The sequence below is a fragment of the Tetrao urogallus genome (genome assembly GCF_951394365.1).
Source record: "Tetrao urogallus genome assembly, chromosome: 19".
In the NCBI taxonomy this organism is placed as follows: domain Eukaryota; kingdom Metazoa; phylum Chordata; class Aves; order Galliformes; family Phasianidae; genus Tetrao; species Tetrao urogallus.
In genome coordinates this window covers 4811205-4836692 of record NC_136832.1, presented here as the reverse complement: position 1 = coordinate 4836692, position 25488 = coordinate 4811205, and the positions used below count along the sequence as shown (strand labels likewise).

At 50.8% G+C, this 25488-nt stretch overlaps 1 protein-coding gene across 1 annotated transcript in view; it reads left to right on the top strand.

Moving 5' to 3' along the window:
* MEGF9 (multiple EGF like domains 9) overlaps positions 1 to 25488 on the top strand; it is a gene marked incomplete at both ends in the record, with an annotated part of 32382 nt that overhangs the window by 6135 nt on the left and 759 nt on the right. Inside the window, 4 exons of the mRNA XM_079544691.1 lie at positions 11369 to 11561; positions 17829 to 17965; positions 21169 to 21303; positions 21794 to 22066. Coding sequence (XP_079400817.1) covers positions 11369 to 11561; positions 17829 to 17965; positions 21169 to 21303; positions 21794 to 22066 — 738 coding nt within the window. The remainder of the gene's footprint in view (positions 1 to 11368; positions 11562 to 17828; positions 17966 to 21168; positions 21304 to 21793; positions 22067 to 25488) is intronic.

Below are 25488 nucleotides of genomic sequence, written 5' to 3'. Positions count from 1 at the left end.
TTTATTTTTTAAGTTTTCTGGTGTTCCTCCCTTGCCCCAGATCAGAGACGCACCAACCTGACTGCTGCAGGGAGCCATTTATTTTGGGAAGGGATGCATTGCAGCGAGTGCTGGGAAGGTGGGCAGGGTTTGGGGGTAAGATTCCTACAAACTGGCTCATGGGATGCATAAGTGATGGAGTAGGGGGATCCCTGCTTGTCTTTGCCTTGAGCAGGTGCAGGGCTTGCCCCAGGTTGTTCAGCACTTCCAGCTCAGGATATTCTATAGTGCTGTGGAAGAGAAGCTGGAGCGCTCTGGATCATGCCCGGGCTGGGTGTTTGCTCCCTTGGTGTGAGTGCATCAGATGCCTTTTGTCTGTGGCTGCCCCAGCAGCTTGCAGCAGCCCCGTCCTGCTCTGCCTTCCCTCCTGGGCTGAGCATCATCCCCAGCCCCCTTTGGAGCTTGGGGAAGGATTTGCCTTGTGTTTGAGCCCTAGAGACCTTGATGGTGACCACGGCCGCCTTCATCTCCCTGCAAGCAGCTGCGTTAAGGTATTAAATTATTCTTATTTATAATGAAGCTATAACCGAGGTGTGTGTGTGTGTGTGTGTGTGTCAGTGCTCTGTCCCAGTTTCGGGGCAGGACTCGGGTCCCTCAGTGCCTTGCATGATGTCCCCATGGCTGCATGCCCAGGGAGCAGCACTGGTGGCTCCGGTTGGCGATAAGCGCTGTGACGCAGGGAGCTAAATACCTGTTCTTGGAGAAAAGCAAACAGCCTCCACCTGCCTCCAGCGTTTCTCCCTTCAAGGGCAGGCTGCACGCCCAACGTGGAGCTCCCTGGAAAATATCTTTTATTATTAACGCACTTGCTTTGGCTCAGCTGTGTTGTTGAGAAATCCAAGCTTGACTCCAGATAATGAATGACAAACATTTGTCTGGGCTTAACTATTTCACCAGGAGCGTTTTTTCTGTGTTGGTTTGTGTTTTTTTTTTTTTCTTCCTGGAAGCTTACAGTAAGCTGTCAGCAGCGTGCCTGCTGACGTGAGTTATCGCTGATGTCCTGTGCTTGGGTCTTCCCTTCCATTCCTCGTGTGTCTTGGTTGTTTCTCTTCAGGGGTGGCCTTTGTGCAAGTCTAACCCACTGGAAGTAGAAAATAAATGAGAGATGGCTTGTCTCTTAAGGAGTGTGTGTGGCTGCTGGTGGCACAGCCAAACCGGGCAGGCTTTGGGTGGGATGGAGAGCAGTGTTCCACCATACAGAGACCTCCAGTACCCAGCTGCAATGCTGGGCACCTGCAGCAGTGGTTGTCAGCCTCTGTGAGCTGCAAACCCACTGAGAGTGGTCCAGAACAGATGTAGATGCTGAACTGAACCTTGTAAATGGTGGAATCGATGATTTTCTCTCTTTTCTTCACCATCAATCCCCTTATGTGATCCCTCTTAGCATCAAACCCAAGCTTGTGTCCAGCACTGGGTGCTTAAGGGAGCAGCATGTTCCTTCTCATGGAGCCGGTCCCTCTCACCAGCATCTACACAGTTTCTAGCATCACGTGTATTAGAGAGTGCACCCCTGGCTATGCCAGACTAGAGTCTCTATTGATTTTTGTTTTATTCAATTTATTCCAGGAACATTATAAAACCCTCAAAAACTGGGGAACAGCTGGAAGGGAAAAACAACAAACCTCTCGTAGCCGAGCCTTGGCTGCAGGGGAAGCCCTGTGGTTTGAGCATCTCTTTGAGTTGGGCTCAGGCTCACCTTTGCTAATCCAAATCAGGATCTAGTGCCTTGCTTTGCGGATGATTCCTCAGGCAATGCAGGAACACAGTGCATCTCATGGTGCTGCTGGGTGCTCTGCAGCACTGCACAGGTGTTTTGCTTATAGATTTCTTTTTTAGGCCTTTTTGAAGAGGATTTGGCTCTTCTGTTGGACAAGGCTCCTGTGTGATGTACTCTGGTTTCTTGTCAGTGCTCAGGTGGCCACTTCACCACTCCACGTATGGCAGTGTGGATGCCATGGTGTTTATTGTGAAGGTTTGAGCCTTGGCTTAGGCTCTGACACGATCTTTGTTTGCAGTTGCTGAACTTGTTTGTTTGATGGAACCGTTTTCATTTTGAAGGTGAGCTAAGTAAACACAAGCAGAAGCCATGGCTGGATGAACCTCGTGTCCGTCAGTGTTGCTGACAGCACGCTGACTAAAGAGAGAAATTAAAAGCCAATCTGCAGCCCTGCTTGAGGTCATCCATCTGCTGCAGGGCTCGGGGGAGCAGCAGGCTCAGCCCTCAGCATGCTGGGTTTGTGCTCCGGCCTTGTGCCAACACTGCAGCTGGAGGGAAGTCATAGAGGAGAGCTCAGGTGCTCCCAGACATCCCCCCCTTCGCCTGGGGGCCTTGGAGTGCTGGTACTCAGAAGGTAATGTTGGCCTTCAGCTGTTGATCCCCACCTCCCCCTCTGTGCGTTATTTCCCTGATGTGTCCTGCCCAGCTCGGTTCCCTTTTCAAAAGTTTGGCTTCTCCTCTTAGGGTTTGCCAGCAGGTTTTGTCTCATTACAGTGTCCACAATCCAGTTCTGCTGGTGCTGGCTGAAAGCAAAGGGAACTCCAGAATGGGATGAGAGTGAGAAGCAAGCATAGCACTGAGTCCCACACAAAACACTGCAGGGCCAGCATGACGCCCATGTTATAAACTACGGGAATGGAGCCATAAAACCTGGCCAGCAGGAAGCATCCTCTCTTCCCTCCTGGGAGGGCATTTTCCTTGTGCTGTTCAGAGCTCCCCATGCTTGCAGCACTTCACAGCTTGCAACTTCTCACCTGGCAGGAATCGTGGTAAATCCAAATTTGCCTATAGCGTTGTGTCGTCACAGTCTTGAAACCAGACCCAAATGGCAAAACCTGCCTGAAACCAGTTGTGATTACTCATGCCTTGTGCTATCCTTCTCTCCCGGTAGAGTTTCTGCTGTGGTAATTCCACTCATTGAGCAATGAGACACAATAGCTTCATTAAACTTGGAACCAAGCTCTTGAGAACCAGAACTCCCAGGCTTTGGGCTGCTGGAAGGTTTTCTTCTCCTGTCCTCTGCGGAGGTGTTAAATTGAATGAAAGGAATGGAGAATATCATGGCAGGGCAGTTGGAACTACTAGGTGATCTTTAAGGTCCCCTCCACCCTAAATCAATCTGTGGCTCTGTGATTCTTTGCTATTTTGCTGTAATTAGCAGAACTTTGCATTTGTTTACTTAGAGTTGGGGGGGGGGGGGAAGAAGAAAATTATATGGCAAATGAATCCTGTACTGTTGTGGCTTCACCTGATCTGTGAGCTGAAACTGCAATGAGCTGAGAGGGATGGGGTGTGTTGGGGGGGGGTGTCTTCCCTCAGGCTCTGCAAAGCGCCTCTTCATTAACACTTTCAGTAAGTGTTTATTAACATTAGGGATAAAAGAAGCCTTTGTTAGAGGATCTGTCTCTTTGCTGCTCCAGTGGAGGAACTGAAGCTTGAAAGGAGCTGCCCTGGCCACCTGCTGGAGATGCTGAGGGAAGTTTGCATTCCAGATTTTCTCCACAGGCTTAAACGCAGAATAGCCTGCAGCCCTCCAAAGCGAGTCTGTGCATTTTCATATTGAATTCTGTATTGATTGCACGTCCGTGCTGTTGCTTCTGCCATCTCCGTGCTGTTGCTCTGTATTTTCTCCTGGTATAAGAGTGACTGTTTGAAACGAGAGAGGAGTGCTGATGGTGCTCAAGGAGATCCATTACAGCTGTAGAGATGGTTTCTGTGCTGAGCAAGGTGCTTTCTTACAGCAGGCTGGGCCCGGTCCGTCCCTTCCCATCTAGAGGGCCCTGTGAGGGGCCAGGGCAGCTCTCGGGTGCCATGGAGCTCCTGGGCCCCAATGTTGGGCTTGGTGTGGGGCGAGGAAGCTGTGCAGGTCCTGCCCAGGCTGGGTCAGTGCTTGTGACTTGGAAGAGGAGAATCTGCAGCATCTGCTGATAGCAGCTCGTCCGGAGGGTAAAGGGCTCTCAAGTGCTGCACGCCTTGCAGCAGCGTGGTTTGGTTTTAATCAGGTCAAGGGAAATGTGCCGGCAGAAAGCAGCTCGTGTAGGTGAGCAGGGGGGTCCCTCACAAGCAGGGCAAAGTGCCTGTGGGTGTTTGGAGGCCGCCTTTGATATTGTGTGTGTTTAACTTGTTGGTGCTTTTATGCCCTCGGTTGAATGGTGGGAGCTTTCCTGCATTGGGGCCCCAGCAGCATGCAGCGGGGAACTGCAGTGGTGCTGCATGAGTGCAGAGGGGCTTCTGGAGAGAGGGAAAGCAAGGCCCTCTTCGTTAGCACCTCGCTAGTGAGGAGCCGTTGGCACACAGAGCTTCCCCAGGGACTGGAGTCTTAAACTGGATATAAGGAAAAAGTTCTCTGTGAAAAAGGCAGTGAGGCAGTGGCACAAATTGCCCAAAGAGGTGGTTGTGCCCCATCCCTGCAGATGCCCAAAGTCAGGGGATGGGGCTGTGAGCACTGATGGAGCTGTGGGTGTCCCTGTACACTGCAGGGAGTTGGACCAGATGACTTTTAAGAGCCCCTTCTGGTTCAAACAATTCTATGATTCTAAGAACAGCAGTGCCACCTTCCTTTCCCCCTGTCCCAGTGATGGAGACATGGAGCTCGCAGGTCTCTGGTGATGCCATCCTTACCGTGGGTTTAAGGTATCGATTGACTTCTTGCAATCCATTGCAAGGAAGGTCTTGTTTGTTAATTCAAGTCAGGATAAATACTTTGTGTTGCCTTATTTCTTGGCACAGTGGCACACAACTCTCCTGCCATGGGATATTGCCTTAGCGCCCTTCAAGCCATGCACTGGGCTGTGCACTGCAAGGGCAGTGGGTGGCAGATCAGCCATGGTGATCAAGGATGTCACCTCTGCCCTTTGCTGGAGATCTGGGCTGCACAGGAGACCTGAGTGCTTTACGTGGGGCTGGTGGCTGCATCTGCCGTCCTCAGTGGGCAGCTGATAGATGGGAGCTTGATGAGATGCTTTTAATTAGGGAGAGCCCTTGGGAGGCTCAGCTGAGAACATGAGTGCTTTGCACCACGCTTCGACAGCGTCCAAATCATTGACAACAAATTAACTCCAGGAGAAGGCTCGAGGGTGAAGCTCTGAGATAACAAAGCTTCCGCAGGGCTTTGGGCAGCACCAGGCATTTCATGCTGTGTCAGCAGTCAGCGAATTTGGGCGCGATGTCGGGGCAGCATGCCAGGTGCTGGGCTGAATATTCCCATCCGTATGACTGGGAGCTGGGCTCTGTGTCCTCGGTGACACTTCTGCCCCAATCCTCAGCATTTGGTTCACGGTTCATCAGTTGGTTTTGCCCCTTTGGGCTGCAGTTGTCCCAGTGTGGCAGCTTGTTGTTGTTCCCTTTGGCAGAGGGATGGACTTGCATTGCTGCAGCATCCCCCAAAAGATGCACAGCAGTAAGATGCAGGGCTGCGGGTTGGCAGCCCTCGGATGGTTACGATGCTTGCTGTAGAATAACATCTGAAAAACATCTAGCTTTGAAAACCAGGGAAGGAACTGAGCCCTGGCCCCTAAAGACTGGGAAAGGAGGCAGCAGTCTCCTACCTGTTCCTAACCAGGGTTCTTGCTGCTGGTACATGCAGCAGAGCTCATATCCTGTGCAGGTGCTGGGAAGGATGGCTCCTGCCCAAGGTTAGCAGCGTTAAAACTCCGCTATAAATTAATGCGCCCGTTCAGTAGCTTCAATTCCCCACAGCGCTGAGCAAAGTTTGTGAATTTAATTACTTTTTGCAGGGATCTGAGCACACAGAGACTTCAGCAGCTGATTATAGTTTGTATTATTCATGCAGCTTTTCTTAATCCCTCTCTCCACGAGGACGGAGCAGATTGATACCAAAATTGAAGCGTGCTCATAAATCTGCAACCCTGGCCTGTGTGAGGTGCCTTCATCCCCCATCTGAAGGGGTTTGCTGACAAAATGACCGAGGTTCCTGCAGTCCAAAGGGAGCGTGCCTGGTGGCATTGAGCTTGCCAGGCTGTTTTGGCAGGTGTGTGCCAAAGTTACGTCTCGTCTTGTTTGCCTCCAACCTCCCAGTTGGGCTGTGTTGCACTCTGGGTGGTAAAAAAAATAAAATAAAATAAACAGCAAGGCAGAATATTTATATGGTTGCAGGCATTTGTGAAAATATTAGTGTGAAAATATAACCAAGTAAAGGAAAATGGCAGTGAAGCTATTTCTAAATTGATTGAAAGGATCAAGTCTGGTTTTTATTAACGGCAGGGATTGCAATCACTAAACATTCTTTTGTTCTGTTTGATGTTACTTCAGCTTCTTGTATCGTAAGCATTTTAGGACCACATTCTTTATATGAAAACAACCTTCAAATACTGTGCAAGAGACCCAGAAGATTTCTCTGTCTGTGGAAACTCAGCGTTAGGTGCAAATCGCTTCCCATGGTGGTGGGATCCCAGCCGCCCAGGGCTTTTTGTCCCAGCAGGGCTGATGGGTCGTGCAGCCTGTTTGTTAGCTGATGTTGTGCCTGTCTGCAGGGTTTGATGCTTCAGTCACACCTGTGTGTCTGGCTGCTTTGACACACGTTGCTCAGGAAGGAGCTGGTTCAAAGCTTGCTGTGCAGGTTGCTGGCTTGTTCAGCATCAAAAAGGACAGCAGAACAACAAATTGCTTCGTGCCTGCGCTGCAACGGAGGAGCTTTCACCAGCTGCTGGGAAACCAAACGCCTGGATGTTTGACTGCAGGTGCAAGAAAGGAATAAAAACAACTCATCCTCCATCTTTGAGTTTATTTCAGGCCTGCTGCTTGTTGTTGTGCTCAGATAGGGGACGGGGATGACCAGGAGCCACACGCAGCCCTTGGAAGCCCAGGAGCAGCTGAGCAGTGACTGTCTTGGCTGCACCCCAGCTGCCTCCGTGCTGTTGGCGACCCAGAGCTGGCACCTTGGCGTTGTGTTTCTTTCCAAGTGATAAGAGATGGATTTAATCTGATTTAATTTTCCTCAACAAACACGTTTAATCTTTTAACGATATTACAAGCGGCGTATAAGCATTGAGAAATCCTTGTCTTTTCTCCCCTACTGACCCACGCAATCCTTTTATGGAACAACACAAGTGATTCCCGTAAAGCTCTTAACAGCATTAACATGAGCAGTGCTGCTCTGTGCTGGCAGCATGCAAGAATTCATGGTGAGGAGCTGCGTCAGGGGATTGCCAAGCTGGGGTTGGGAAAGGCTGTGTCTTAGAGGGTGATGGGCACAGCCCAGATGCCAGAGCTCAGGGAGTGTTGGGATGTCACTCTTAGCCATAGGGTTTGGGTGGTGCTGTGTGGAACTGTGGTTAGACTCGAAAATAAGGGAGAAGGGGAGGGCAGGCAGAACTTGCACTTGGGGATGAAATGCAGGGAGAAGCCTGTGCTGAATGAGGAGCATCACTGAGCCTTCCCAGGGCGAGCTGTTATTGTGTGCAGTGAGCACACTGCAGCACGCAGAGGTGCAGTCAGTGCTGCTGTAACACCTGGGAGATCAAAGCAGTCCTAATGGCTGTCTCCATGGGGAAGTTCTTGGGCTGGGTAATGGATAGAATCCATGAGGCTTGCAGAGTTACGAAGAAATTTTGTGTTGGTTCCCAATGAGTAGGGGACTTGGTTCAGGATTTAAGGTGTTTAAGGATGTCCCCAGCAAATATAGGTCTGATACAGGCATCTTGATGCATCTCACAGCGATTTCTTCTTTTGCTGTTTTGTGAATATTTCAGCGGCTTTTAAATTATTTACTCATTAAGTGCCTCAGTTGGAAGAAGGAGTCATGCTTAAAGCACATGCAGGGACCAAAAACACGGCAGGTCCAATAGGATGCAAAAAAAGATATGATTCAGAAAACATTTCTTGCACTGCAACGAGCTCTTCAGGACAGCTGCTGGGGGCTGTGCTGTGCACGCATTAGAAATGCTCACTAAAAGCAGCCCTGGGGCTCAGCGCTGTGTTCTGTGCCTCAGGGCATGGCTGGGGATGTGTTGGGTCCATCAGTGCGTGCACGGATCCCAGCAGGTTCCTCATTGTGTCGGTGCTGCTGAGCAGAACTTTCAGTAATCCTGCAGCGACTGTGTGCATCCAGTAGGCTGAAAATCCAGGAGTAACTCTTCTCTGCTTTATTGGCAACCTATGACTTTTGCATAATAATTACTCAATTCAGGCTTGCTGCTGGCTGTAATTGCACTTTAAATCTGGGTCTTCTGCACTGTGAGCAGCGTGCCTGTTGCTGCAGTGTGTTGGGAACCTGCTCTGTTCCTCCAGCTGCCTCCATGGATCTGGCAGTGAATGGTGAAGGTTGAAACGCAGCTCACGGAGGGAGCGATGTTTCCTTTTTTCAGCTGGAGGAGTAGCAGCACGTGGGAAGGGTGCACGCTTTTATAGTGCCTCTATTCAGGGATCTCACGGTGTCACCGGGCTGCTCGTTAATCAGAGCCTGCCAGCACCTTCATGAGCGAAGGTGGTTGTTCTTATCATTGAGAGCTGAGCGCTTTGAGAAGAAAGGAAGGGAAGGAAACCGTGATGCTTTAGAAATGGAGCTGTGCGTGGGGAAACTGAGGCAGCGAGGTGCAGAGCACGGTGAGGAGCTCAGAGCAGATCTGTGGCCCTGGGGGCTTTGCTGTGCCTGCTGCTGAAGGCAATGTGCAGCCAAACCTGGTACCTCCAGCCCAGCTTCCTGTGACCTGTCTCATTAGGCAGAAGCTCTTGGTAAGGTGTTTGTGAAGGTTATCTTCAAAAGCAGTGTGTCTGCTTGACAGAACAGAATAAAGGCTCTGAGTACCCAGAGTCCAGCCAGGAGCCAGGGCAGCGCTCCTTATCTTTTTCTCCATCCCCACTTTCTGTGATGTATTCCCACACCTCTAAGGCTGAGGCTTTGTTACCACGTTCCCTTTCTGCCTGCAGATCGCATTTGCTTTCTCCAACCCGGCAGCCGTCAGGACACCAAAGTGTTGTCTGAATTAAGCCTGGGGTTTTCATAGTCTGGTACATCATCATGTCAAACCCTGACGCTGCGCTCGCCGCCGGGTTTTGACACTGCTGTCTGCTGCTCCTCTGCTTCCCACCAAAGGGCATTGAGGGCACGATTGGAATCCGTCAGCCGAGTGCAGCAGAGTGGACTTTTGTCCTTGGGGTACAATGTGTGATGCTTCTCTGTTCCCAAAAGTCCTCCTGGGTGCTCGAGGGAGGAAGGCCACATGGGGCGACTGTCCCTGGGGAGCTGTGCTGGCCCTGTGGTGCTGTGCCTTGCAGCCAGGGGCAATTATTTCTCGGGTTCAGCACTCCCTCCAGCCTGCCAACACAGAGCTCCTTTTGCCTGTGTTAGTTTGGATTCTTGCAGCATTGCTTGTTCTATGGGGAATGTGGAGCCAGTGCTGTTTGTATTGCTGTTGAGTTCGGCTGCTGGAGCTGAGCTGCCCCTGGGTTTGGACCTGACTTTGTGCAGTTTTGATGAGCAAAGACCTGTGAAAGAAAAGGAGGAAAAAAAAAAAAGAAAAAAAGGCATCCAGATGATTGTGTGTGTTGGAGAGCATACAGCTCCCAAAGCCTGAGGGAGCCTCGGCCCATGGAAAGAAAATGGCATGATCTACATGATCTGCAGCTGACACCACTGCTGAGCTCAGCCTGCAGCCGACTGGTGCAGCCAGGCAGTTTGGGATCGCAGTGCCTGGGGGTGGCCCAGCCCCAGCTCTTACCTCCCTTTTGGCTCCTGTCCTGTTGTACATCATGACCACAAAACCAGGTTGATCCCCTCCTTCAGCACAGCCCTGTCAGCTACAGCACGGATTGAGCTTTGAGAGGTATTTTGATGTGTTTTTGACAGACTCCAGTGCAGGTGCTGCGTTGGCTCAGTGCATGTTTTCATGCCTCGCTCTGGCAAAAGCTCAGTACCCACATGGATGGGGTTCCACTGGGTTAATTGAGCTGAGAGTTGGGCTCTTGTGTGAAGTGAGCTCTGGAGTCCTGTGGGTTTTGGGGTGTTTGTCTTAACTTGCTGGCATCAGCTTCACAGGTGCATAGGCACCAAGTGACTTCCATGGGATGACTTCCCGGGTGGAGTGGCAGAGCCAAATAACTCATCTTTTTGAGATGTATGTGTGTTGAGAGAAAGCAGACAAGCAGCCAAAGCATGGTGAGGTATTTAACAAGCACCCATGGTTCATTGGGGCACAAGCACGCAGTGTAAGTGTTAAATAACCTCAGATCCTAGTGCTGACATTGAGCAGCATCCTTGGGTCTTCGTGGGGTGTTTGGAGCCTGCTTGAAGTCATGTTTTCGTGTGCTGGGGGCCTGTCCTCTCTTCTCTGCAAGGTGCCCCAAATGTGGCTTTCCTCAGGGAATAACAAACAGCAGCGCTTGCGTAAAGCCCTGATGTGCTCTTTCTGAAAATAATCCTTGTTTATAATTCACACTTGGCAGTAAAAGACTGTAAATTATTAAGGCACCAAATACTTTGCAGCGAAGAAGCGGAGATAAACCTCATGGCAGAAACAAATTGCTGGGGAGGTTGTTCTCTTTGCTGTGTTAGGTACTTGGAAATATTACAAGAAATAAAGTGTGTGGGGACTGGGAAGGCACTGCTGATTCAGGTTTGTTCCTCTCTTAAAACACTGACTGCTTTGTGCTTGGTCTCATAGCTTTGTGAAGGATGAGCATCCCTGGAGCACATATGTGGGTGCCAGGAGGACTTGTGGGTCTCCAAAGCACGTGTGTGGGTCCATAAAGCTCATGGACAGCTGGTAATCATCATGTCATGGGCAAAGCAAGCGGGTCTCTACTGCCCAGCTCCATCACCCCTTGGCTAAAGCTGTTTCTGTGCTCCTGGCATGGAGTGTAAATTTGCAGGGGGCTTGGGCTGCTGCAGTTGGGACCTGCAATGGAAAAAAGGAGGGTGCTTAGCCCCAAATGCACAGAGCTCAAATCTGGTCAGCTTTTGGAGGATTTTGTATCCTCTCTCCATGAGCAGTGGTCCTACCCGGTGCACCATGGAGGTGTGTTGAAGATTCTTTATTGTAAGGCCAATCCCACCGGTAAACTAGAGATGGGATCTTACAGTTAATGGGTTCATCACCTGCTGATGGTTTTCAGAGACTGGCCAAGGCAGGGAGGGATCCCTGGAGGTGCTCTGCTTCACCTGGGCCACCCGGAGCAGCTTGCCCAGGACCACCAGCACTGTTATTTTACCCCGATATCACCTCGTGTTGCTCGGCTCCTGACCAACCACGTAACCAGACAACGACAAACATGATTATATATGTGTGTATGTATATTTAAGCACCTATAATATGGCTATGACCCAATCCCTGTGCCCTCCACACACCCCTTTCAGCCTCTCTTTCCCTCTTACAGGAGAGCCATGCAACTGCAGTGCTGTGGGAAGCAGTGGGTGCCACGACGCTCCGGGACGCTGCACCTGTTTGCCAGGCTATGCGGGGCTGCACTGCGAGCACTGTGCCCATGGCTTCCACCCCGACCACAGCCAGCAGCACTGCCTGCCCTGTGCCTGCAGCCCCACTGGTGCCCTCGGACCCAGCTGCGATGAGTGAGTAACCAAACGACCCCAGGTGGGGATGATGGGTGGGCAGGGGGGGGGGGGGTTTGAGATGCAGAGCAGGTGTGAATCATAGAGCTGTGGAACGTCTTGGGGATCTCAAAGATCATCTCGTTCCAGCCCAATGCCTGTAGATGGGTCATGTTGGCTGGTGCTAATTGGAGGTTATTGGTGGTGGCAGGGGCAAGTGTGGCACCAGGGTCTGCCCTCATCCGCCCTGTGGCTCTTTCCCTGCCTGGGCTTTAACCCAGCCTCATTTAACCTGAGAGCTGCTGCAGATGCTCCTGAATTGCTGATAACAAATGCTCTCCTCTGCCGGGCGTTCTGCTGTGCTGGCATTGCTCTTGTTGCCTTTTGGGGTTTGGTCCGGGCGCCCTCTGTGCTCAACACCTGCACTCTGCTGCCAAGGCTGGTGCTGAGTCAGAACCGCAGTGTCCTGCAGGGACATGCTGCCTGTAAGAATGTTGTGCCTTATTTCTTTTCCAAGCGCCCAAGCCCTGCATTATTGGCCCTTTTCTGGTGGCGTACACGATTAAAAAATCAAAACCTAAATGCAGTTTTGCACTTGGCTGGAGTGACCTTCTTATTGAAAGGGTGGCTCTTGGGGGGTGTGGAGTTTTCCACCCTGCTCAGGACCAGGCACACCAGCAGCTGGCTCCTGCTTTGTTGACATTAAAAATACTGCCAGCTGTTTATGACTTATTGCTATTATTACTATTAGAACTAATTAAAGCAGCAGCCAAGCGTTAACTTGCACAGGTTAATTCCTGCACCCTGGTTTAAGAAAAAAACACCTGCTGTTCTGAGCAGAGCAGCAGCATGGATGTGGCCTCCACAACACGCGTGATGCATTGCTGTCAGCTTGCTCAGACTTTTGCCAGAGTGACTTTGAAAGCAGCGCCGTATGATCGTTATTGATATTATTTCCAGGCATGCTCTACCCGTGTGCCATCATCTGGCCAGCCAAAATGCTGTTTATTAACTAGACCGCAAATAAAAATAAAAAATAAAAATCCTTTTCCTCAGGCAAGTCATTGATCTGGGGAGTGAACATTGACCTGACATGCTGTCACCGTGCCTGGGCTCCGCAGCTGCTAATCAAAGGTCGCTTCTAGTTTTAGTTCCCTGTCTGGGAGTCCCCTCTGGAGGCTGTGAGTCAGCAGGGCTGGGTGCTGCTGTCAGCAGGGCTGCGCTGACATCCCCTGGCACCACTGGGTGGGCACCTGCAGAGCAGAGCTGTGCCTGCCTGCCCATCCTGCGCCTCGCTGGGCGTGATGCTCCTGCTGGGAACCGTGCCCAAAGCACAGGATGGGAGCGGTCAGAGCCTCCTCCTGCTGCAGAGGCTATCTCAGAGGATGGTGAAACAGCCTTCCTGTGGAAACCTGTCCTCTGTCTGACTCAGTGAGTAACGCAGGGTTCCAGGCTGCAGGAAGCAGCCCACAAAGAGGAGGTGCCGAAGGACTTTGTGTCTTTCCCCGGCCAATGCCGGGCAGCCCTGCACGTCCCTGAGCCCCACAGTGCGGCGGTGTTGGCATCTTGCTGGGAATTCACAGCATGGCACACAGCACCTGCTGGCTTTTCTTCCTGGTGGCACACGAGCAGGCGGCCCCGTGTGGCTGTTGTCACACTCTGCGCGTTGGGATGTGACGTGAAGAGATGCTGTGAGACAGCACTGCCCTGCAGAAGAGCTCAGGGCTCTGTTCCCCATTTCTCCTTTCTATGCAGTTGTCTCTTATCATTGTGTTCAGAGAAATTGCTGGTGCAGGGAAGAGCACGGTGGGACTTTGGGGACAAGAGTGCAGCGTGGTTGTGCATCCCAAAAGAAAACAGGAATATGTTAAAGTGAAGCTTTGCAATGTTTGATAATTCACTCCCACTGCCTGTGCCTCAGTTTCCCCACAAGCAGAAGGGCAATGGAAAGCACGAGCTCCATGTGCTGCCTTTGCAGTTTGCTTCATGCTCTGGGCTGCAGCCTGCACGATGCTCTGCTCACTGCTAGCTCTGGTCTTGGTGCAGCCATGCTTCACGCCTCAGGCTGGTGTAAGGCATGTAGCAAAGATCTGCTGTCACTTGCTTCCATTCTGAGAAGAAAAGAAAAAAAAGATAATGCATGCATATAAATGCCAGAGTGTTAATTCAGAGATGTTTTGCCCCCCCCCTCGAGGGGATCCGATGCTTTGTGTTTGCATTAAAAAGAATTAAAGCAGAGCATCCCTGAGAGCATTTGTACATGGCTGTGCCCTGGAGCAGGGATGTGGTGAGGCTGGAAAGGGAGCAGCCTCCCCCTGCATGCTCTCTATGTGCTGGGCTCTGGTTGGAGGGGCTGGGTGGGATCCTGACCTGGATGGATTTACAGAAGCACTGCGATGAGGGTAGGAGCAGCAGCTCCAGAGAATGCTGTTTGTGAAGGTCTTTGGCTAAGGCCTGGGGGTTCTGGGGGAGCTGGGCTTGCAGAGCTCTTTGGGAGGGGAAGGATGCAGTGAGGCCATGGGGAAATGTGAACATGGAGCATTAGTTTTGCTGGGAGGCACTGGGGCAGGGCAGGAGCTGGAACCAGGTTGGGCATCTTGAGGTGTGAGGCCATGTGGGGTGGAAATGTGGGGTTTGTTAGAAAAGGCAGATCTGTGGAAAGCCATTTGTGGAGCTTCCCCAGCCTTGTTGCCAGGGTCTCCACCCATCCCAGCTCAGAGGGTTGTTGGGGAGAAGGTGGTGGAGTTCTCATTCTGCATGCAGAAAATGTTCATTTTCTGCCATCAGTGTCATTCACTTAGAAATGTCATTTTTTAGGGTGGGGTCTGTATTGCCATCCCATTGTATCCCAGCAGCCCAGTAAGCCGCACTGGGAGCCCAACTCCTCAACAGCTTCCAAAACAATGTCTCCAAAAAGCCATTTTTTTCCCTATTTCATATCTGAAACACTGTGCTCCCTTTGTGGATCAGCCGAGCACAAGCAGTGGCTCATTATCTCCAGGCAATGCCTCGTCAGCATCCTTCTGCCAAGAAGAGATCATTTTCATAGCGGAAATTGTTACATGTGGACGTCATAAATGTAGAAGAATACCCTGGCAGAGCAGATTTTTTTTGTGTGTGTGTGCTTTAATTATCCATATATCTCTTCTATTACCGGCTCCTGTGCTTTACAGCTGATTGGTTCTCCTCTGCAAGCAGGTGGATGTTGTCCCTGCACCCATCTGTATTGGGGTGCAGAAAGAAGAGGGAAAGGACTGAGTGAATGGACACAACAGTGAGCGGCAGGTTGTCATAATCTCCCCTACAGTAATTTGGGCTGCTCAGAAATCCTGTTATTTGGTTGATTTTTCCAACAGGCTTTGTTGTTCCTGTGTCGCAGGCTTGCTGCTCTGATGAGCACTGACTGCCCTTGCAAAGATACCAGCATGGCTGTTGGGATCCTTATGGCTGCATTGTGGTTTTCAGGCTGCCCTGTGCCTTCCTTCTCCCTGCATTGAGGATTTGGGGCACAGAGGGGCTGCGCTGTGCAGAACCATGGGCGGCAGCCCATTCCCCATGGCTGGATCCTGTTCTGAGCCCATTTGAGTTCTGCACTCTGTAGGGCAGCGTTGGTATCCAATGGCATTGTGCTCTCCCCACTGAGCTCCCTCTGAGCACTGAGGCAGTGCTGGGGTGGAGATCCCCAGCTTTCCCAGGGTGGGATGCGGGGTGTCCCCGGCGGGGGGATGCGGTGGCAGGGCTGGACAAGGTGGCCCTTTGACACTCACAGAGCGGCCTTTCAGGGTCCCTCTCCATCGAGGGCTGCCCTCTAACCAGGCGCCCTCCCCCGGCACAGCGCGAGGAATGCGGTGCACAAAGGCCCAATGTTCTGTGCCATAAAGCCCCACTTCTTCTGCCTGCCACAAAGGCGGCTCAGAGCTGGGCATCGCTTCCACGAAAGCGTTGGGGCTTCCAGGGGGAGAGGGGAGGTGAAACCCAAGGGGGCTTTTCCTGCTCCAGGTGTGCAAGCAGGGAGATGGGAAACCCACACGTCGTGCCCTGTGCTGACGCCCGTAGGTGTGCCCTCCTTCTTACCCTGCTCCAGAGTCTCACCAGCCTTGTATATGAGGAGGAAATTTTAAAATGAAAGCACAAAAGGTTGGGGCTGGGGCACATTGGTTGACCCTGGGGCTCCTGATGGCAGCTGGGCATCCGTGTTTTGCTGGCAGCTGGGAAGACGTTCAGCATGAATTTTTCCCTTCCCTTCTTCTTGGGAAAGAAAAGAAAGAAGAAAATAAACTATTGGAGTTTGCTAAGGGTTTTCTGTTACGCCATTAAACCATGCACAGCGTGCCTCCCAACAGCCCTAAGGCTGTGCTGCTCGTGTGCCCATCTGTCTTGTGTCTGTCTGTCCCTTCTCTTTAGGGGTCTCTGTACAGGAGCACAGCTCCCATCACAGCTGTGTGCTTCGATTTCTCCTGGACCACAAATATTTTTGTGCTTTCCTTATTTTCCATGCAAGGAGGCCTCAAGTTCCTGTGCTGAGCAGTGAGGGGTTTGGACACAGCTCTTTGTGTCTGTGTTTGCATCCCTGGCTGTAAGTCCTGGCTGGGAGTTACCTGTGAGGCTCTGCAGCGTCCAGCCGAGCACAAGATGCTGCAGAGGTGGGACCAGGGCACTCCCAGGCAGGGTTAAAGCTGACTGAGATGCTGGAATTTGGGGCCTGGTTCTGTCCCATCCCATCCCCGCATCACTTGTTTGTCGAGAGCGACAAGCTGGCTGGCTTTGGTGGAGTTAATCTCCAAAATGGAGTTGAGCAATTGATGTCGCTGCATCAAAATGTTTCCTCCCTTCCTCCTCCTTTCCCCCACCTCCCCCAAAAATGAAATTCCTGGCATTGGCTCAAAATGCAGCTCCGTTCTCACTGTGCGAGTATTAAACTGTGGCTCTTTTCTTTCAAGTTGCTGGATTTTTATGAGTGCACTCGGTCTGTTAACAGGACTTTTTTTGTGGTTTCGACGCATTTATATCATTGACCTTTGCTTTAAAAAGTGTCTGACAGCCCTTACTGGGCTGGGGCTATGAAAAGGAGTGTTGTAAGGGGGCTTTATTCTGTGGAAGCAATGACCACAGGGAAAGCTTTATATTTGCTGAGTGATTTAATTCTTGCACATGCAGAACCTGGCTCTGTGCCATACGTAACATGTTGAGAAAAGGTCTGCTTGAGAGCCATTAAAATTAAACTTTCCAAAACCTTTTTAAATAAAAATACCTTTCTTTCCTGTTATTTTTAAGCTCACAAGTAAAATCAAGGGACGTTGCCCCAAAATGCTCCATTGAGTGGAGTCGGTGGGGAAATAAACTTTTAAAAACGTGGGAGTCTGAGGAAAGGTGCAGGAGGATGTCAGTAAATACAGGCATGATCATGGATGGGACAAGGGGCAATAACATGGGACTCTGCACTCCGGGAAATCCCCATGCTGTTGTTTTTCCCTGCTTGGCTCTGCCCATTCCGTGCCCTCTTACAGGAATATCTGCCCAGCGGTGGCCAGAAGCAAATAAAAACAAGCTGCTTTCTGTTTGCTCTCGTTGTAAACACTGTGACAACGTTTGGATTAATGTCAGGTCTTGTGAAAAGCTTTTTAAAAGTCAAACAGTCGGAGCTGCTTCACAGCATCATCCCTTTGAATTCCGCATCTGCCCGCTCCAATTCTGGATAATAGTCTGAAGAGCCAGGAAACATCGCGTTGCTTCTGCCTGCTTGTAATCTGTCCATTACATATGCCTGAAATTTAGTATTCTGCAAGTGTTTAATTGTGCAGCCTCCCGGGCTGACTGCTGCATTTTGGTGTGCCTTGGAGTGCTTCCTTTTCCTTTAGCAAGCGAGCGAAGAACAGAAATACAAAATCATGTTCATTTCTAACAGAAGCAACGTCTTCCCAGAACATCACAATGTGTTTTAATTAAAAGCAACACATCGAGCTGTTTGGAGCCTCGATTAGTTGGAATCAACAGATTTTTCTGGGGGCTTTCAGAAGCAAATAGCGCGGTGCTCGAGCTTCCCCAGGAGGAGTGAGGGAGAACAATGGGATGCAGGCACTGCTAAATGCTGGGGAAGGAAGGGGTGGTGAGAAGGAGCTGCATCCCGTGCTGCCCAGGGGTGCTCTGTGAGTTGTGGTGCCTGCACTGATCCCTTCTCCTGCAGGGGACCAACAGCACCCCTGTTCATTGGAAGGAGTTGGACCCGATGGCCTTTAAAGGTCTCTTCTTGTGATCTTATGATTTCACTGCTTGTTCCTCTCCGTGCAGCGATGGGAAGTGCCGGTGCAAAGTCGGCGTGACAGACCTGAAGTGTGACCGGTGCAGTGATGGGTATTACAGAGCCAACAGCACCTGTGAGCCGTGCCAGTGCAACAACCACTCCAACACCTGCGACCGCCTAACAGGTAACTCTGCTTTCCCCTGCTGAGCATCGCGCCTGCAAGCTTTGCCTCTTTGTCTCCTTTCCCGTTTTCACTCACCCTACTGATCTCCATCTTTGTGCTTTGAGTGCTCAGGATCATCACCGTGAGGCTGAAATTAAGACGCAGGGCAGGGCTGGAGGGAGTCCTGTTCCCAATGGAGCCGATAAAGGCTGGGTTATTTGCTCCAGGCTGCAGTGCAGAGCCTTTATCCTGCAGTCTCTATCGGAAATCAGTGCTCCATTGTTCTCCTGCACTAACACACAACGCGGGCTCTTAAGGAGCTTTTGTTTCAATGCTGTTTACCTGGAAACATACACTGTGCTGGCAGTGATGTAAGGTGACTGGTATTGCCACAGATTATGTAATTAGCGCTGGGAAAAAAACTGGCCACGTCTAATTACTGTTGCCTACTTCTTGTGAATTTGCCTCGTTTGTTTTTCTTGATCATCCCTTTGCTGTCTCTTGTACATATGGGTGCTGATGGGGTGCAAGTGTTGAGGCACCTGTGCTTGGGTGGTGTATGGGAGGGCAGGGGGAGGCTGAGCTGTTTCTCCTCCCCGCTGCAGGGAGAGCTCCTGGAGGAGCAGCTCTGTGCAGACAGCACAGTCCCCACGTAGCAACAGCATTCGCCCTGTAACATTCATATTCTCATCAGATCTTCCAGATTGCAATGTGATTCTGCGATATCCAGGAGCTTATCAAGGAGCAGTCATTTCAGAAATGCTGCCCTTTTTTAAATAGCTGACAGAGAGGCAGGGCTTATCAATGTGGTGATCTGGGGCAGTTTTGGCACCTGCTCCTGCCCTCCTCCTGCTTCCGTGGCCATGTTCCGGGTCTGCACTCCTTGGAATTGAATTCATTCATTCCTACTCTGAACTTCAAGCATGATTTTACGTCCTCTTGATATTGCAGGATATGAAAGCTGTGCACACTTCAGCTCTGATGCTGATTTGGAGCTGGCTGTGTGGGTTTTGTGAAGGAGTGAGATAATCTGCTCTTCCTTCTTCTCCCACGATGATCCCCCTCTCTCGATTCAAACCCCAGTTTGCAGCCCTGGCCTCTGCAGCTCTGCAAAGAAAAGCTCTCATTTCAGTTAATGAGCTATTGTTGATTTGACAAAAATCCTTTTTTTTTTCCCTCCCTTTTCCTCCATCTGCTTTATTTGCTGCCGGAGATGGGGAACCCAACAAAACCAGAACAGAAAACAGTCGATAAAAATGAGCTCCGACGTCTAACAAGTAACACAGTGCTCTCAGCCTGCACTAGAGACTGCACTTTGTGTGACCTCCCCAGCTTCACATCAACTGTGTGCAGTCTTTGTCAAATTTTCAAGGCTTTTTTCCGCACTAATGCTGTCCTTTGGGCTCCCCCTGCCGGCTCTTCACAGCCTGTCTCAGCTCAGCTCTGCCCAGGAGGAATATTTAGAATTACTGGGCTGGAAATTGGGCAGCCAGAAGTCCCCACGTGGCCTCGCTTCCTCCGCTGTGACCCTCATGCACGGTGTTGGGGCTGTGCGGCTTCAGTTGTATCCAGCTGGGGTACAGCCAGCCCTGAGCCGTCCCCAGGGTGTTATCAGGGTGGGAAGAGCTATTAATTATTAAGGCTTTCCAACATTGATACTCGATTGCTGTGCACGGCTGAGCAACCTGCTGACTCATTGGAAGTGCAGCCATTTCACAGGGCAGATAAATGCTGGTAATTTCCACAGGCAGGAAAGACACTGGGCTCGAAATGACCACAGCTGTACAGAGCACGCAGGTGTGAGCCCAGATTTATGCCCCACTGAAGCCTGCAGAGCACAGTTCAAGGCACCCTCGGTGCTGATGGAGCATACTGGCTTTCCAGCAGTGGCTTTGCACAGGGCAGCCTGGCAGAGCAGCTGATTGAGGGCTGCAGCTGTGGGAACAGAAAGCAGGAGGTGATTTCCCCTCTAACTCTGCACCTCTCCCACAAAAGCCACCAGCTCGTGTCTGGCAGGCAGCCGGGAGCAGAGCAAACAGTGTGTGGGAGCTGATGCCGAGCAAGCATCCTGGCTTACCGGGGTGCTGTCAGCACTGCCGTGGGTGAATCAGCCACTTCCCCAATTCAGCAGCTAACCAGGGTTTGCTTTGTCTCCTTGGTGCTGGGCTTGGGATGCTCTGCTGCAAAGTCATCGCTGTGCAAGGAGAGAAGCAGGAGCCATGCGGTGGGCTTGCATGGGAGCCAAACTGCTTCAAAATTAATGAGAAGATCTGCTGTGGTTATGTTAATAGTCAGCATTAAACCAGTTCAGCATATTAGATGTGGTTAGCATAGATAGGAGCAGCGCTGCTGGTGTAGCTTGGGGAACCTCCTGTCAGTGCTCAGAAATGCAGTGGATGTGCAGTGCTAGCTTGGGTTGTTGCAAGGAGGCTGTTGCATTTTTAGAGTCTTGTGCAGGGGATTTAATCAAATAAGCATCCCTCAGGTCACCACCACCTCCAAGAGGAGCCTGCTGAATTACAGGATGTTCCTGCTGATGGATGGTTGTGGTTGATTTTTCTTTCCCTGTTCACAGTAATATCAAAATGCAATTTAGAGGGCCATTAGGACACAGCCTCCATGAGACACAGCTTGTCAGTTTTCTGATTCAGGGGCTTCCCCAGGCAGGTCTCCTCTGTCCCTGCAGGAAGGTCACCGATTGCTGCTGGCTTGTGCCCCTGACAAATGTTCCTCCTGTGCTAGGAATGGGGGAAGCTGGATCCACACAGGTGGGATGTAGCTGTTGGCCCCCACAGCAGTGCAGTGGCACTTGTTTATCAGCTCTGTAATATGGGAACACAAAAAGGAGCAAAGGCATAAGCTGGAGGGAAATCCCCTTGCAAAAATGGGGGTTTAAGTATTGCCATACTGGCTTGCTGTCACAGATACTGCTCCAAACCCCTTCTGTTGGGGAATATTTAATATTGATAGCATGTGTTTACCTGCCTTGACTTTGAGTTACGGGCACCTTTGTTTGGGCTACCTACTTTTTCACATTATCTGAGTGTGTGGAACACTGTCTAAAGGTCATAAGAGTCCAAGGCAAGTCCCAGGATTGTATTTTGGCTGGAGGGTATCCTGAATCACCTGTGAGCTCTGCTAATTGCAAGCACACCACGTGGGTTCATGCTCCAAATGCTCTGCTCCAGTTCTGCTGCCAACTGGCTGCTGTGCTCTTTCCCCAGGCACCTGCCTGCACTGCCAGGACAACACGGAGGGGAAGCACTGCGAGCTCTGCAGGAGTGGCTTCTACAGGAGCGCCCACAGCTGCCACCGCTGCCCCTGCTCCACTGTGGCATCGACCGGCACCTGCCAGATCCGTAAGGCTCTCCTTTTGGTCTGATTCCTCTTGGTCTGAGCTCTTCTCAATGTGTTTCAGTTAAATTGCTGCTCATTGTGCAACAGCCATGGGGCCGACGTGTAGCCGCTGGGTCTCCCTGTGCTGGGACCAGGGCATCTTGCTGGAAGCAGTGCCACCAGGTTGCTGCAGATTGCTGGCAGCCTCCATCCAGCTGTTTCCTGAAACTGGCTGCTTGAGATGGAGACATTCGGGAGCAGGCATGTTTGCTTAGCAACCTGCTGAGCGTGCTCTGTGATGCTGGTACGAGGCATCAGAACCCCACAAACCTTTTTATTCTCCCTAGAAACAGAAAATGCTGCAGTTAAATAATTATATTTATAGCTTAAAATTTGAGATTGATTAACAGTCAGTGGCCACTGATGTTTGTCTTAGTTGTTCACAGTCCCACAGAACAAACCCCACAGGGAGGGGCTATGGCACACACCTCTTCTGCTTTCTGTATTCTGCAGAGCCCGATGACGCTGCCCCAACATGTGACAAGTGCAAAGTTGGTTACACTGGCCCCAACTGCAACCAGTGTGCCGACGGCTACTACAACTCTGACAGCATCTGTGTCAGGTGCCACTGCAATGGGAACGTGGACCCCACGCTGTCCCCAAGCATCTGCAAACCAGAGAGTGGCGAGTGCATCGGATGTCTGTACCACACTGCTGGCTTCCACTGCCACGAGTGTGAGGACGGCTACGTCAGGGACCCCGAGGGAATCAACTGCACCAGGAAAGGTAAAATGTGCTCCTGGGCTCGGGGTTGGAGCCCGCTGTGTGCGTCAGATGTGCATGAGCTGCCTGGAGGCTGGTAATTGCTCATGGGGTGGGTTTGGACTGAGGACGGAGCGGCTTTGAAGTCTTCCAGGGAAAACAACGAACCCCATGCCTCCAAAAGGCCCATCGTGGGCCACGGGGAAGACTTCCTTGGGAAGTTTTGCCCTCCACTACCAGAAGCTCAATGCAGCCAATACTGAAACGAGCAGCAGCAATGGATGCACCTGATGCACTGCTTGCCCTCAGTGTTCTGCAGATACCTTGAGTTTCCCACACAGGTCGACAGTGTGCTGAGAAGAAATCTACTTGCAGTGTATTGAAATGTAGATTTTCAGGCTTCTGTTGATTGATGTATTTGAGCCCCTAGTGCCCAATGAATTTCCAGGTTGTAGACTCACAGAATGATTTGGGTTGGAAGGGACCTCTAAAGACCATCAGACTCATTCCCCTGCCATGAACAGGGTTGCCCACCATCAGGCTGCCCAGGGCCCCCGTTTGACCAATCCATTTTAGTGCACTGTTTAGTTCCATGCAAAGAGCATTCATAATAACTTTTGTCACCCCTGATACTGTGCAAATAATGACTCAGAACTAATCTAGATATTCTTGTTTTGGCTTTGCAAATGGGGAAGCTGAATCTGCCCTGAGAGGTGAGAGCTGGGCAAGTGTACGTGGACCCAAATTCATCCCTGTCACCAACAGAGATTTAATCCAGATCTTCCATTAGGAGCTAATGTGGTTTTTACTCCCGTGCTGCTCTCTGGAGGTGCAATCACCGAGCCCTCTGTGCAGGGAGATGATCAATACAAAGAAAGTTGAATGCTCATTAGCTCTAACTTTGCAGATGCAGGCCTGGAAATGACAGTTTTGCATTGGGTCATCCATCATCTCGCTCTGCACAGCTCTGCCATCGTACAAAGAACTACGTGACCTTGCTCCATTAAAATCCATATGCATGATTTTGCTTGTATACTTGCAGCTTTCACTGCAATTCGTATTATTTTAAGGACATTGTTAAGTCAGTTCCTGATGTGGGAGAAGATTGTCTTGTTCAAAGGGACAGAGACGTGTTCGTCTAGCTTTCCTGTTTCCTTGACACCTGCTTTTTCTCTTTCTGACAGTTTCTTTCACTTGTTTAAAGACTGACTTGCTGAGGTACTGTGCATTAACTAGTTTAGCATGACATTTTCACAAACCACCAGTGTGTTTGAGTGACCTAGTTTGGAGTGGCTTCTGGAGTGAAATCCTCACCAGATCTGCAGATGAAATTGTTGGGCTCTGAGGCTCTCCTGAGCCATCAGAGTTGATAGGACAACACACCTTGCACTCCCTGGACAAGGCTAAAACCAACCTCATCTTTCCACACGGACCATTCATAAACCTTACCAGGTGTGATGCTTTAGCAGCAGCTTGGGAGAACAGTCAAGAGTCACATGGGATGACCAAAGTAGAGGGTTTGAATCCCCAGATGGCTGCTGATCCTGATGCAGTGATGAGGTGCAACAGGGAGCAGAAGAAGCCAAAACTGGGGATGCCATCCTGCAGAGCATCCCTGTCTGCCTTAGGCACTGCAGGCACGGCCCCGGCTCCCTGGAGCTCACTCATGCCACGAGTTAGTGGCAGCTTTGCAGGAGTTGTGGGTGAGCAGAGCAGCTGGATATGACGCTCATGATGAAGCTGCCAAAGCTGCCCATTGACTGAACAGCTGCTGCTCTCAAGGAGCAGGCCTAGGACATCTGGAGGGCTGGCACGGCCTTGCCGAGCAGAAACAAGCACCCTTGTTGTGGCTCAGAAGCTGCAGTCCGCTGTCAGAGCATGGCACTGTTTCCTGTGATGTTGTCATCAGTTCCAGGATATGTTTTCACCCGGGACACCCTTGCCAGCACTTAGCTGGTGCTGACTCACATATAAGGCCCTGAAAAGTCCTGTTTCCTTGCTGGTGAATCAGCCATTGTCTCAGTTCTGTTTTTGCTAATTATAGCTACTGTCCGGATTTGCCAAGAATTAAGTATTGATGAAGGAATTTGGAAAGAATGACTGAATTCCTCATGCCCTTCTGCCAAAGCTGTATCCAGGAATCTCTTGTTCCCGTCATGTTCCTTCCTATTCCTAGATTCTACCCATTAACCCACAGAGAAGTGCTTTCTGTCACTCAGCATCCTTATCAACCTAATGCAGCACCTGCAGTGAAAAGAGAAGCTGCTGCAGGGAGGACTCAAAGCAGGAGCCTGAGTTAGGTTCATGCTGCCTCTTCGAGAGGAATTTCTTTCTCAGTCTTGACCTGGGAATTCATCAGCCTGAAGTTAACTCCTGGGAGTCCCTCTGAGGGCCCATGGCTGGAGACAGGCTCAATACGAGCAGCTCCTGTTGCCACTGGAGATGCAACTCTGTGCAAAATGACTCTTTCAGAAGTGGCTCCTCTCCTCAGTCATCATTAGCAGACTCTCCAGGAGAGCTGAATCAATACAGCGCAGCACCATCAGCTGTAATTGCCACAGTTGTTCGTGGGTTTCAGATGAGGTTGTGTTTCTGATAGCAGAAATGGAAAAGGAAGAGAAAAGAGGGTGCAGAGAGTCCTGTGGAACAATGGGTGTTGAGTACATTTTGACTGATTGAGGTTTCAGCTTCTGGAAGGTTCTTACTGCTTTTACTTAAGAGTCTAAAATAGATTCAAAGGTTACTCCTGTGAAGGAAATACTTCATTATAGTCACATTTTAAAAGATACTCAGGTTCTTATGGTGCTTTCTGAGGCTTAACCACTGTTTTCTCACCTCGGAGATCTCCAGCGTTCCCTTCAGGCTGCCTCAGCTCAGGGCAGGGAGCTAACCCTGCAGGGAGGGCAGCTCCTTGGCTGCCTGTGTCTGAGGCTGCTGAGGAGGGTGGTGTTGGAAAGGCCCTCTGCTTGTCCCCGTGGCTTTGTCCTTGGCGTGTGGACATGTGCCTGCAGCAGAGACTAAAACAGGATCTGGGCTGGCTTCCCATGTGTTTACAGGCTTCAGGAGAGCATCCAAAGCATTCTTTAGTTGCAGTTCAGCTACCCTCTGCTTTGTGTCAGCTCAGGGGTTCCTGAGGTTTGTGTATGACTTCATTTGAAAGCAGAACCGGGATTGTTTTGTCCTTTTACATATCACAGTGTAACTGGATTGGAACCCAGTACTGAGCACTGTGACAGCAGAATACTGATGGGTCAGTTTTCTCTTGATCTTGCACAGGTAAGACAAACATAAATCCTGCCTGTAGTGTCTGTGTAAGGTGCACAGTGCTATGCCAGCCCCGTTGCTCCAGTGAGGCTCTGCCTTTGTTGGGCCAAAGCACAAATTCTTGCTGTGCCTGCTGGAGTCCCATCTCCACGTGCTAAGCATGAGCTGGACCAGGTGGCTTA